General features: G+C 38.4%; 2 protein-coding genes across 2 annotated transcripts; both read left to right on the forward strand.

Moving 5' to 3' along the window:
- The first annotated feature begins 490 nt into the window (after positions 1–490).
- rpl26 (ribosomal protein L26) lies at positions 491–4,144 on the forward strand. The gene is made up of 4 exons (XM_026189254.2): positions 491–707; positions 1,370–1,541; positions 1,637–1,777; positions 3,979–4,144. The coding sequence occupies exons 2-4, from the start codon at positions 1,374–1,376 to the stop codon at positions 4,105–4,107; spliced, it is 438 nt and encodes a 145-aa protein (XP_026045039.1). The 5' UTR covers positions 491–707; positions 1,370–1,373; the 3' UTR covers positions 4,108–4,144.
- Positions 4,145–8,846: 4,702 nt separating this feature from the next.
- On the forward strand, positions 8,847–12,877 carry bnip1a (BCL2 interacting protein 1a). The gene is made up of 6 exons (XM_026189267.2): positions 8,847–8,997; positions 10,217–10,309; positions 10,408–10,499; positions 10,581–10,685; positions 11,132–11,250; positions 11,439–12,877. Exons 1-6 carry the CDS (start codon positions 8,917–8,919, stop codon positions 11,633–11,635), a joined length of 687 nt encoding a protein of 228 aa, XP_026045052.1. The 5' UTR covers positions 8,847–8,916; the 3' UTR covers positions 11,636–12,877.
- Positions 12,878–13,949: the final 1,072 nt, after the last annotated feature.

Below are 13,949 nucleotides of genomic sequence, written 5' to 3' on the forward strand. Positions count from 1 at the left end.
AAAAAGAGCAGGAAAAGCGCAATTACATCTGCGAGAGCCAGGAAGTTTTGCCTTATAAATTTGGTAGTCTGTTTTATATTAAATGTAGCTAAGGGCAAATACTTTGATTGGAAATTACACTGAATGTTTTTTGGGGTGTGTATTACCGATAGAACATGTGTTTTGCCGATCTATTAGTGCTACTCACACTTATCCCTGATGCCTAAAAGAGGGTTGTGTGGTGCACAGAGCCCAGAACTTGATGAATCATAGACAAAACTTGTTTGTAGACCAGGTTACCGATTAACTAAGTTTAGCGCCATCTTGTGGAAATATTTAATGTAGCTAGAAAACACAAGTTATAACGTCACAAAAAACAAACCTAGTAAACATCGTTGTGCATGTTTACTAAAAACGCCCCTGCAATTTTATCAACTAAAAATTATTACGTGGCATTATTTAAAAAATAAATTTGTTATGGTGAATAAAAATCTTAACGGTCACCTTCTTTTAGTCGAATTTAACTCCTCGTAGCACACGCAGCACTTAAACAAGTTTCAGTACGACGAAATTGTGTCATCTTTGCCAGACCCCTCTGTGTTTACGCTTGCGTTTATCTGTGTTATCATTTTAAACACTGACTTCTCGCGAGACTTGAGTGTGAACTAATGCCAGCGGAAGTAGTTTGCGAGTCTCTTTTCCGCCGGCCATAGAGGAGCAAAGGCAGGGTAAGAATTCCCGGCAGATGAATTCGCCAAAGTTATCGTTATCCATCCTGCTTTTAATACCACTGTGTGTCCGTATACAAGTGTAAACCCCACATATACTTCAGTACAATTAAAAATCAGCGAATATTGGCTTCGTGTTGACGATGGATTACTAAATAAACGCTGTCAGTAGTTGGTCTCCCTGTTAGGTCCTTCAGTATCCGCATGTCGGTTAGCGATAGTGAACCAGCTCTACTCCTGGTGCTAGCCTTTAATATTTGACCAATTTTACATTCTGTAACTGTAATGGGCTTTTAAAAACATTGTTTTGGAAGTGTGTAGTTTGTTCAACCACTGTACCGAGTTTATGTTGATATCCCGCTTCGGTCTGACGGCTATCTTATGCTAACTACTTGAGCTAGCTTAATAGTCGCCTTTAAAACGTAGCACAACCTAGCCAGGTACCTAATACAGCAAAATAACACACATAGTGGACATTCTAGGTTTGGGTTCTCAGTTGCTTTATGTGGTGTCGGAAGATAGTAGTGTGTACTTTAACCCTACATTCTTATATTTTCTTAAAACTGTCGATCCTGATCCACAATTTGAGTGGACTGTTTTGCAAGCAAGTGCAGCCTTTATCGCCTGGGTTTGTCAATGTGCCATTACTTGTTTCTTTACAGCATCATGAAGCTCAATCCCTTTGTAACATCCTCCCGTCGCAAGAACCGTAAGAGGCACTTCAATGCCCCCTCACACATCAGGAGGAAGATCATGTCTTCCCCCCTGTCTAAGGAGCTCCGCCAGAAATACAACGTGAGGTCCATGCCCATCCGCAAAGATGACGAAGTCCAGGTAATGTGGTTTGTATTGCTGAGGGGTTCTTTTTTATAGCTGATGTGCAACATGTTAGGCAGATTAGTCTGACCTCCTTGTGTATTTACATACAGGTTGTCCGTGGACACTACAAAGGCCAGCAGATTGGCAAAGTAGTCCAGGTCTACAGGAAAAAGTATGTCATCTACATCGAGCGTGTGCAGAGAGAGAAGGCCAATGGAACAACAGTCCATGTTGGCATCCACCCCAGCAAGGTGAGACGTAATTGAATAGATACTGAGTTTGTGTGAGTAGACTTGTTCCGTGGTATAGTCACACATGGTGCTTACTGGCTTCATATCTGTTTGGTTTGTTTGTGTCAGGAAGATGTAGTCTTGAGCTTTTCATGTCACAAGCTCTTAAGCTGATCAACACAAATTCAATGTGGAGGGTAGCTATATAAGTATTTCTTGGGTATTTTGGGGTTCTTAGTGTTTTTTATCTATTGTAATTTTGAAAGTTGAGGTATTTTAGCTCTTGATGTTTGTTTCTTTTCCTAACAGCTGGCTCAGAGCCCTGTTCCAAGAAGCATGTTCAACAAATAAAGTTTATATATAAACTTTGAGTTTAAGTCTAAGATCTGCAACTCTTAAGCTGTGTCCACACTGAAAACAATTGTCGTGTTGTGCCTTTTAGCCGTATTCTTCATTCTGTGGTAGTCTTTTCAGTCACTGGTCTGAAAGTGTGAGGGGTCCCACCTACTTCACATTGATAACAGTTACTTCACTCAAAGTCGACAAATATCATTCACTTTTTGTTGTCTGCTTACCAGATTGCTTTGAACTGCTAAAGATTTTGGTTTCAGAACAGCTGATCAGAATATCTTCATTGAACTTGAGTGTTCACCTTTAGTTAAGCACATGCATGAGTAGAAAAAATGTAAAGGAAGCCATCAGTGGAGCTCTGACACCCAGAATCATAGGATCGTGGGATTCCAGCATTTTCCTCATGTCTGGATTAACAAACCGAGGGATGTTTGCTAAATCTGCTTCCATGAGTGGGCCCCAGTCACTACAGTTGTAAACTTCAATAGCATTCAGGTGCTTGACTCTCTCATCTTGCAGTCGGACAGACTACTTGACTAGTTGTGGTTGTGTGGGACGGTAGTAGCCAAAGGCGGTGTGTGTTGTGATCTGGAGATTGTAAACTGGTGTTATGGTTGATGTCGTTGGCATACTCTCTGCACATGTATGCAGAGAGCAAAGTAAAGTGGAGTCAAATTCCTTACTTGTTAAGCACAAACCAAATAAGGGTGACTCTGATGTATCTGATTCTGCTCATTGCACTTCAACGCCACCTTAGACCCATTTAAATCTGGATACTGGGTGTTGTCCAGTTGCTGTAGTCTGCTGCTAAATTGATACATTTTCAAGACTCAATCACTGCATTAGTGCTGGTAAAGAAGAAGTCAAAACAAGTAAACATTTTTATTATGGAGAATTTTTCAACTGCTGCGGTAGTATCCCGCTGTGCTATTGGGAAATCCCTATGTTCCTGAAGTTAATTTATCAAGGGACCAACTCACTCCCACTTGTCTCCAGTGAGGCTGCAGTGTTTTCAAAAAGAAAAGGAAACTTTACATCGAGCCCAAATGACACCAAATCTCACTATGCACCAGCAACTCACTAAGGACTTCTTTTGTGGACAGTCTAGGATTACTAGATATAAGAAGATGCCATATCTAAGCCAGACTTCAGGTTTCTATATTACACGTGTGTAAAGCTGCCTGTTGGGCTAAGATTTGCTTCTAACTAATTATGTCTTAATCCTGCTCCCGGGTGCACACCCTAAACTCTGATTACAGGTAGACTTGAGAGAAATTTCACTTGGTATTTGACACAGTGTTTCATCATACTCTGACACTTGGTGTTATGAGCACTGAAATTGAAAAATCAAAGTGACCAAATAACATTTTGTGAAGTGCAGTTGCTCTGGTTTAGCTGGATTATAGATTTTTTCTTTCTTTTTTTTTTAAATTTGCTGATGCTGTTCGGTTTTAAATTGCAGTGTAATGCATTAAACTACCACAGAACCTCTTTCTGTCAGTTCTGTAAATCTGTAAACACTGGTGGATAGCTGAAGCAAGTACAGAGCTAATGGGAGAGCATGTGACATCCTAGATGCGGAACATTAGTAATTTAAGAAGAATTATATTTGAATTTCAGCATGTCCCTTTTGATTCAATTTTTTATTTTATTTTTTTATTTTTTTAAACGTAAACTGGAAAAGCAAGATTTTCCTTGTAGAGTAAAAATAATAATCCTTGGTTACAAAAACAGTGGAAAATGTTTCAATTATTAAGCAATGTCTTTTTGTTAAATTTTATTAAAGAGATTTGAAGGTAATTTCAGACATATTGCTGATGTATCCATGAGAGAATACATGTTTGTTTACCAAGATGTTTTTGTGTCTGCAGGTGGTCATCACCAGGCTAAAGCTGGACAAAGACCGCAAGAAGATCCTGGAGCGCAAGGCCAAGTCTCGTGCTGATGGAAAGGAGAAGGGCAAATACAAGGAGGAGACCATTGAGAAGATGCAGGAGTGAAAATGATCTTTTGCTATCAATAAACTCTGTAAATGGACCTCATGTTGTCTGTCATATTTTCGTTGTAACGCCCTAAACTCGGGAATGTTTTTTAATGTTTTATTTTAAACATGCTTGTCTTTTTTATGGAAATTAACACTTGGGTATACTGTATGCCTTCAAAGTCATGTTCAAATCTCTAAACAGCACACTGTATTATAAGGAATTTAATGAATTGGCCAGTGCTGCTGCTTAATTAAAAACAAGCTGTGGCCAAAATTGCATAGGTTTATTGTTTAAAAATGTTAAAAGTGAACTACACAAAGAAATGTTCTTTAATTGCACAATTAACTGCAAATATGAGTGTAGTTTTGTTACAGGCAAGGAAATTCATGTGACTGACTACACACCACCTCAGCTTCTATGTTAATTGATTTCACTATGAAATGATGAGGTGAAAATCCAAAATACTGTGCAAGAAACAAAAAAATATTTCAAAGCATTTAAGCAAAAATATGGAAACCCAGCATTTGCTCTAACAGATCCAGATTAATATACTTTATGGATCCTCCAAAGGAAATTACTTTTAAGACACCAGGATAAAGGATAAAAATGAAATCTTATATCCTGACAGGTGTGTTCACCTGTCACAGAAGAAGAGAACAGTAGGAAACCATTTTGGTTTTAAACGAGCTGATGAATGAGGATTGTGGTGACCGTGATGGGCTGTCCATGGTGGACAGCAGGTAATTCAGTGACCTCTTGCTCCTCACTGAATGCCTCTGGGTCCCTGCTGCCATCTCTGACAGTGTTTGAGAGGGAAGAAGAAAAAAAAATAGATTTTGCAAGAAATTTTACATTAAATTTAGCGAAACTAAAACATCATAGGAGGAGAGGCTACCAATTGAATGAAAAAAAGATATACAGGTGAAACTCGAAAAAATTTGAATATCGTGCAAAAGTTCATTTATTTCAGTAATTCTACTGAAAAAGTGAAACATAATAAAAACTCATTACATGCAAAGTGAGATAATTCAAGCCTTTATTTGTTAAAATTTTGCTGATCGTGGCTAACAGCTTGTGAAAACCCCAAATTCAAAAGCTCAGAAAATTTGAATATTGTGAAAAGGTCCAGTTGTAGGCTCAAAGTGTCCCACTCTGATTAGCTAATTAATCCAAAACATCTCCAAAGAGTTCTTGAGCCTTTAAATGGTTTCACAGTCTGGTTCAGTAGGAATCACAATTATGGGGAAGACTGCTGATCTGACAGTTGCGCAGAAAACCATAATTGACACCCTCCATAAGGAGGGAAAGCCTCAAAAGATAAGTGCAAAAGAAGTTGGATGTTCCCAAAGTTTTGTATCAATGCACATTAATAAAAAGTTATGTGGAAGGGAATGGTTTGGAAGAAAAAGGTGCACAAGCAGCAGGGATGACCAGAGCCTGGAGAGCATTGTCAGGGAAAGGTCATTCAAAAGTGTGGGGGACCTTCACAAGGAGTGGACTGAGGCTGGAGTTGGTGCATCAAGAGCCACCACACACAGACGGATCCTGGATTTGGGCTTCAAATGTCATATTCCTCTTGTCAAGCCGCTCCTGAACAATAATGTCAGAAGTGTCTCACCTTGGCTAAAGAAAAAAAGAACTGGTCTGTTGCTCAGTGGTCCAAAGTCCTCTTTTGTAATGAGAGAAAATTTTGCATCTCATTTGGAAACCAAGGTCCCAGAGTCTGGAGGGAGAATGGAGAGACACACAATCCAGGATGCTTGAAGTCCAGTGTTAAGTTTCCACAGTCTGTGTTAATTTGGGGAGGCATGCAGGTGTTGGTCCACTGTGCTTTATTAAGTCCAGAGTCAAGGCAGCTGTTGAAGCTGAAGCTGGCTTCATTTTCCAGCAGGACTTGGCACCTGCCCACACCTACAAACGTACTAAAACCTGGTTCAATAGATTCTCTATGGGGCATTGCCAAGATAAAGATGAGAGTCGTGAGACCGAACAATGCAGAACAGCTGAAGGCTGCTATTGAAGCATCCTAGTCTTCCATAACACCTCAGCTGATAGCATCCATGCCACGCTGCATTGATGCAGTAATTCATGCAAAAGGGCCCAAACCAAGTACAGAGTACATATGCATGATTATACTTTTCAGAGGTCTGACATTTCTCTATTTAAAATCCTTATTTTATTGGTTTCATGCAATATTCAAATTTTCTGAGCTTTTGAATTTAGGTTTTTCATAAGCTGTAAGCCACGATCAACAAAATTGTAATAAATAAAGGCTTGAAATATCTAAAAGGTGAACCTATATTAGTTTCACCTTTTATGTAGAATTGCTGAAATAAATGAACTTGTGCACGATATTCTATTTTTTTTCGAGTTTCACCTGTATAACAATGTGTAATATTCATATACTATTTTTCACGTTAATGAGAGAAATGTAGTAGAAATAAACATAAATATGGCACAGTTTGTCTTCCAGTTTGTCCGCTTCATTTTATGCATATGGAATATAACCACAAATAAAAGTTGGGTTAAAACGCAAATACTTTTCGCCATTTATTTAATTTAAGAATTAATGAAAACGTTTCACAACACAAGCACTTTGAAATTTGCAGTGCAGTCCCTCCACTTCCTCTTTCTCCGGTTCACAGTCATGTGATACGTGTTGCCTTCTGCGTGTCGTCGTCGGCTGGGCAGCATACATTTAGTTGAAAGTTTATACCTCTGAAGTCTTGTGTTTTTAGACGAAACTCACAATGGCAATAACTTCGTTTGCGATCGCGATTTCCGTGATGACTGTGTTCTGGGGTATTGTTGGAGGAATTGTGCCTTGGTTTATCCCCAAAGGACCAAACAGAGGGTAAGTTGGTTAGCTTAGCTCCGGCTGGCTATAAGGAGTTTACGGAAGGTTTTTATGTCAACGTTGTATTATTTTCTTAGTTTTTATACAAACAGGTGAAGTGTGCGTGAGCTAAATTTACTGTTGGCGTTTTGTAAAGCTGTTTATTACACTTACATATCACCTTTAAACCCTGTTAGCTACTCTAGTTACTAAAACTTAAGAGTTAGCTAACTAAAGCTAATTTTACTCTGGCTTCGTGCTAAAGTTCCTCACACCCCTTGGCAGTGAATCCTGCTCTTGTATTTCAGTACATAATACGACCATTAATGGATTCTATTTTTGGAAAAAAAAATGCCAAAGTCAGTACAACTTCCTTTATTTGTCTGATTTTCAGTTGCATCACGAGATCCAGCTCGTGAATGTGGATGAATGGCTGGATGTGTTTTAAATCCAAAAACTCGCAGACATTAAATATTAGATGTGCTGTTTATATATTTAAAATGTATATTATTTCCCCACAGTGTGATAGTGACGATGCTGGTGCTAACTGCAGTCTGCTGTTACCTTTTGTAAGTATTCACCATCCGGATTCCTTTTTTTTTTTTTTTCCACAGACAGGCACACACACACAGTGGTACTATATATATCTAAAAACAATAGAGGAAGCCTGCAATGAATCAGGCCTATAATATAAATGGCTGAAGTGAGCAGTCAGTTAAATATAAGAGAACTATCTTCTTGATAGGTGATTAATGCATTTGGATAATTACAAATTGGTCCACTTCTGTTGCTCCAAGTTAATTGATGCACGTTGCTTGAAAATAAAGCAGACTATGCGTATCTTATTTAAGTCATAAATTATTTACATTCACAGTTTTGAATGCATCTGGTGTTTTGTTGCATGCTGGCAGACAAAAGGGGGCAGTATAGTCACAGTAGTGTTACAGCCATGTGAGGTTAATCTCCCAAATGCCCCCCAAGCTTGATGCTGTTATAATAAACCCAGGAGCTGGTTGCAGTGTTGTGACAAACCGTGGTGTTCATTCAAGATGACATTTTTATTAGAGAATATGATGTGAGTGTTTTGTTTGTGATCTTGATGGTGTCCTCTCTGTTCACCCAGCTGGTTGATAGCCATTCTGGCCCAGTTGAACCCGCTGTTTGGGCCTAGCCTGTCCACTGATGTTATTTGGTACCTGCGCTATCACTGGCCTTAATTTGCCTTTCTGGGGCTCCCAACCCTTAAGGTAAGCTTAAGACTATACCTACATGCTACTTTTATGTAATATATTAATACTTGGATGCCTCTCGTCTAATGTTGTGTTATTATTCTCTCAGCAGCAGGATGACCTTGCAGTGCTGCACACCAGTGGATGTTTGCCATTGCAGAGATCAGTTGTCCCCAATTGCCTTAAAACTCTGAACCCTGTATGATTATTGAGTGGCACCAGTGCCTTGTGTATATAATGACTCCCAAAGGGCTGTGAGATCTGTGTGGATGTGCTGTGACCTAAATTAAAGTAACATTTCCTTGTTGCAGTTTTGTTTATATATTATGTACATTGTGTTCAACAATATTGTTAGCATGGATAGCAGTTGTTGTGTGAGTGTGTGTGTGTGTATGTGTGAAGTTTGTGTCAGCTGGTTCATCAGATAATTAATAAATTAATAAACAAATCATTCATCCATAATTGTTTGTAATTATATATTTTTTTCAAATATAAAAGTGTTCCTTTCTACATAATTATGTTGAAAGTCATTTACACATTAAACACATTTATGTCACTAAAATATTTTCATAGGGCATAGAAAATGCTGTTGTTTTTTTTGTAATTTATCTGAAAAAAATGACCCCATAAAACATTTTTCATGCAGTCATTATCGTTGACGTTTTTTGCGTAACAAAACACGTCAAACAGCGACGTTGACGTACGGACTTCAAATTGGCCTCTTTGCTTTCCGTAGCTCCAGCCGGCTACGTTGGCAACATGGCGTCGTCAGATGTCCACGTCCGAATATGCGAACAAGAAATACTCAAATATGACTTGGAAATTAAAGCTCTCATCCAGGTGCGAATATTTCTTTGGTAAGACTGCTTAGTGCTGCGACGGGACACGTTATTTTTTGAGCGTGTCACATAGCGGAGTTGTATTAACTTGGCCTGATTTTATGAGGTGTAGCGACCGTCTCCGAAAGCCTGCACCGGAACATTTTCTATCAAAGTTACAAAGAGGCTGTAAAAAAAGAATATTTTCAGCCAAGATTTTATGAACAAGATGTTGTAATAATAATGTAGATAACCAGCCGGTGTTGTGTTGCGCTAACTAGTGATTTCCGGTATATACCAAATGATGATCCTCCCAAAACAGGTCACTTCTTTATTTTATATATAACCCCTTCATAAATCCCGTTGACTGCAGCCCGTTTACATTATAAGCAAAACGAATACTTGCCATAAAAACACATCTGAGATCACTTTTTGGTACATCACCTGTATTTAAACTGTTTAAAATAACTTAAAGCTCTAGTGTGTTAAATATTTCTATCATGAATAATAGAAAACCATTTAGATTCAGAAAATTGAGATTGAGATTAAACAGCTCCTTTTTGTAGGAGAGATGTGGCCAAGAGGCTAAGAAATATTTGCAATGTTTCTTATTTCTTTATTCTCTGTTTTTAATTCCTGTTGACTACAACCTGTTTATCGGTGTAAAAAAAATCTTTCTGGCAGCAGGTATTTAGATGTTTTCATTTAAACGAAGGATTAATGTAACTTATGGACCTAAATAAAAATCTACCTACGTTAATCTTTTTCAAGTAGTCAATGGACAGGAAAGCAATTCAATAAAAGGCGCGCTGGAAAATCAAGCATTATTTTCCAAACATGTACCGGATCAAGTGCCTCACTTTTGCGACACTAGTAAGCACAAGGCAGTGTAGGACCATATTTGGTAGAAACTATTCATATTTTAAAATGATTTTAGAGCATATTTAAATATAAATGGGTAAGTTAAACTCTATTTTGCAAAACTTGTCAAAAAATATTAGAAAGCTGGTTAATTTGGGGGGAAGTGTCGATAAATAAATACATTAAAAAAATCCGCTTTGCAGGAAAAAGTGAAAATAGTTAAAAGGTGAGGAGGAGGTCTAAAACAGTGCGAATTCCACAGTTCAGCTTGAGAAAGCAGTGTTAATATGCAGAACAGCTGTCGTTTCAACATGTGAACAGTAACAGCAGTGTAGCAATGAAATGTCATGACTTTTATCCTTGGTTCAACATTTTACCAGGATATCAGTGAGTGCACAGGCCCTCAAAGCAAGCTGACAGAATTAAATGGAGAAGTGAAAAAGAACTTCCTCAGCTTAAGACTACGGATTCAGGTGAGAGATTTTTACCAATTAATAGGCTGTACATCGGTTGCTTGAACTTTTTTTTCTTTTAATTGTAAGCCCTTGTGGTTGTTTTGCTTCCATGTTAGGACTTTGAGCAGATGGCAATGGAGCAGGACAAAGAGTCAGACAAGCAGGCCTTGATGACTCAGGTAGAAGGCCACAGAAAACAGATGCTCAGGTAATGCATTTTGCCCACTTTAACACTTTAAAAGTCTACTTAATAAAAGCTTATTCATTTTCTTTTTTGTATTTTTTGCAGTAACCAGACAACCTGGAGGAAAGCCAACCTGGCCAGCAAACTTACAATCGACAACATGGAAAAGCAGGCCCTTCTTAATGGAGCTGATGATTCTGTGAGACAGAGGTGAGCTGAAGATTGTCCTAATATTTAAAGACCACTAAATCTCAGCTTTGTACTTAAGCAACGTTTGCTTAAATGCAAAGAAAAAAGACTATCGGGGAGCGTGCTTTTTCTTCACGTGCCCCATTTTTGTGGCACAATCTCCCTCAAGATATTAGGCAGGCATGCTCGGTGGAGGTTTTTAAAGCTAAGTTGAAGACCCACTTGTTCACCCTATCCTACATGTCTTAATTCTATGCCATTTAGTTTTAAATTTTTTTATTGTTTTTAACTTTTATTATGTTTTTAACTTGTTATTGTGTTTTTAACTTGTATTGCTGTGTATCGCTTTTATTTATTTATTTATCTCTTTATTTTCAAATAAAGAGATAAAAATATTATTATTATTATTATTATTATTATTATTATTATGTGATGCATTCTGTTTGCATGCATTCTTTTTAAATCAGGAAGATGACCAAAGAGGGTCTGGCCCAGACCACCAGCGACATCACCGAAAATCTTATGAGCATCAGCCGAATGATGGCCCAGCAAGTTCAGCAGAGCGAGGAGACCATAACGTCACTAGGTTGGTGAATGAACAGTATCCTGTTGTTTTGATATACTTTTTTAATTTTAAATGGCATTAAAGCATTCTTGTTTACTGAGAGTAATTTAACAGGTTATACTGTGTTAATGCACACGCTCGGAATATAATGTCTATTTATATCAGTGACAAATGTGTAGCCCCACATTTTTTTTCTTTTCTGTTTAAAGCAACCTCCTCCAGAACGATCCAAGAGACAAATGATGAGTTTAAGACAATGACAGGGACCATTCAGATTGGGAGAAAACTCATCACCAAGTACAACCGGAGGGAGCTCACCGACAAGCTGCTCATCTTCCTGGCGTTAGCTCTGTTTCTCGCAACAGTGCTCTACATCCTAAAGAAGAGACTGTTCCCCTTCCTGTAGACCAGAAGGGTTCTCCCGTGAGCATGAATGGTACTTTCCATAGTCAGTGGGAATGATTTAAACAACTCTGAATGCTGCGTGCTATGCTAGACGCATTACGGCGTCTGCACGGCAGAATGCGAACCGCTTACTTGACTGAACCGAGACGCTGCTGAGAGTGAAATATTGTCCACACAGAGGGAGAGCGACCTACAGGCCTGCAGCTCAGAGGCAGACTAAAGGAAAAAAAATATTTTGGCTTCAGGATGTAAAACGTGTCTTTGTGTGAGGGGAAACTTGTTTGCTGATTATTATGAAACATGAAATATGGTACAGCATGAGTAATATCATGGTTTCATTTGGAAAAAAGAAAAGTCATTTTTAGCTTCAACAGTTTTTTTTATTGGCAAGTCAATCACTGAACTATTAAAGTAGCATGCAATGCTATTAATTACTGTTAATTCAAGGCAAAAAATGCTATGTAATGACATTATATTACAGACATATATATTTGGGATCAAAACAAGGCCTGTACATGTTTTTGCATCACCAGTGGAAACCAAGCCATTTACCACAATCCAGTTTCCCACAATTACTGTTAATAACGTTCCAGCTTTATATGTAAATGCTATTTGTGGGAATGCACTGTGCAACTTACATTACTGTACTCCGTAATGATGAATTAATGTTGTTTATGTGAAAAGAATATTTAAGTACTTTTTAACTTTATTATGATTCAGGCTCAATTGCACTCACTCCTCACTGTGTTTTCCTACTTGAACAGCACTCGTAGGTTGTATATACACTTCTAACTGTCCCTATGTTTATTCACTTGGCATGCAAATCAAAGTAAAAAAAAAACCCCTTTATTAAGTGTAAGACTGGATGCAGTCTGCTCCGTCTCTGCCGGTGTGGCTCTGCAGCAGAGCAGAAAAGCTCCGAAAAGCACCAGCAGTGTTCGCACTGGCAGAGATAGGACAGCATGCAGCCCTGCCTTTCTTCAGATAAGACCCGGAAAAGCAGATTATTCCAACCTGTTTCCCTCTCCCTTTCCAGCGTGAGTGGAGGGTGAGGGATATTTTTAGGTTTGTGTGGCGCTGTTATCTGACGTTCCCTTTTCAACACTACAGAGGAGAGGGTGGCCAGAGAAGCCACATGACCTTGCCACCCTTTGGGCAATTGCCTGGCATTGCTGTTTCATTTTTATTATTTGTAAATGTCATCGCTAATTATTAATAAACACAGTGGCTCCCGTCTTCTTTAGTGTGTCTCAAATGTGCATTTGTCACTGTATTGTTTACAGTAAGATAGCAGACAATAGAGTATGTGTGAAGAGACCTGAGAGATGCCTAAGCATCTCTTACTTGTGTAAAGTGGCGGCAGTTGGACAGAGCCAATTTCCAGCCTGTTCGTATAGCCGCACACTTAGACAAAGCCTTTGGCTCTCTGTCAAGCAAATTGGGCCATTCTTGCATTTAGCACCAAGATACTGACAATTGAGTGTTTGGGTTTGTATCTGGATAAGTGGGCAGAGGTCTCTGAAGTGTACACGACACCACACTGATGGTGTAAACACGGGGATCGGGTGGCTAATGGGAGACCTCTGCAACTTCACATTCATTTAGTAAATTTGACTTTATAGAGCTTTGGTATTGTTAGTATTTAATACATCATTTTGATACTGGGTGTATGTTCAGTTGGAGAGTAACAGCTGTGTTACAATAAAAAGCGAAAGGTTATATTACAGTAATTTTCAGTAATCCAGTGTACTGTCCATAAAAAGTTACATATATTTGATCTGGTCACACCTTGTATTTGCCACCATGTTTCCAAGTTCAGGGAATAAGACTATTGACTTTCAGGAACAAAGAGAAGATGAAGAAATAATTCATATAAAATTTATCTACATAAAAAACTGATCATTCGTTTCAGGTTTTCCGTATTGGAACCCAGTTTGAAACATTTTAAAAGGTCAAGGTCACGGCTAGTCAAAGCAACCTTATAAACATGTGTAAAAAGTACATGCAGCTGACAGTAGGTTGTAAAAAAAGTGTAAACATTTAACAACCTTTTACCTTGTTGAAGCCTACTGAATGAAGCTTTCTAATAGGTACTTGAGCAGTTTAACCAGAAACAAACCATGGGGTGGTTTGATAGATGTCAGATTTTTTATTTTATTTTTATGCATGTTTACCAGTATATAACCCACAGGTGTGCATTATATGTGCTGTTAAAATTATCGTTTTTTTTATTGGATGATTTAGTTGAATTCTTGTGGGGGGTTTGTGATGTACAGTTAGATAACAGAGCCAAAACAGACACGATGAGGACGTGG

The sequence above is a fragment of the Astatotilapia calliptera genome, chromosome 2 (genome assembly GCF_964374335.1).
Source record: "Astatotilapia calliptera chromosome 2, fAstCal68.1, whole genome shotgun sequence".
NCBI classification, from domain to species: domain Eukaryota; kingdom Metazoa; phylum Chordata; class Actinopteri; order Cichliformes; family Cichlidae; genus Astatotilapia; species Astatotilapia calliptera.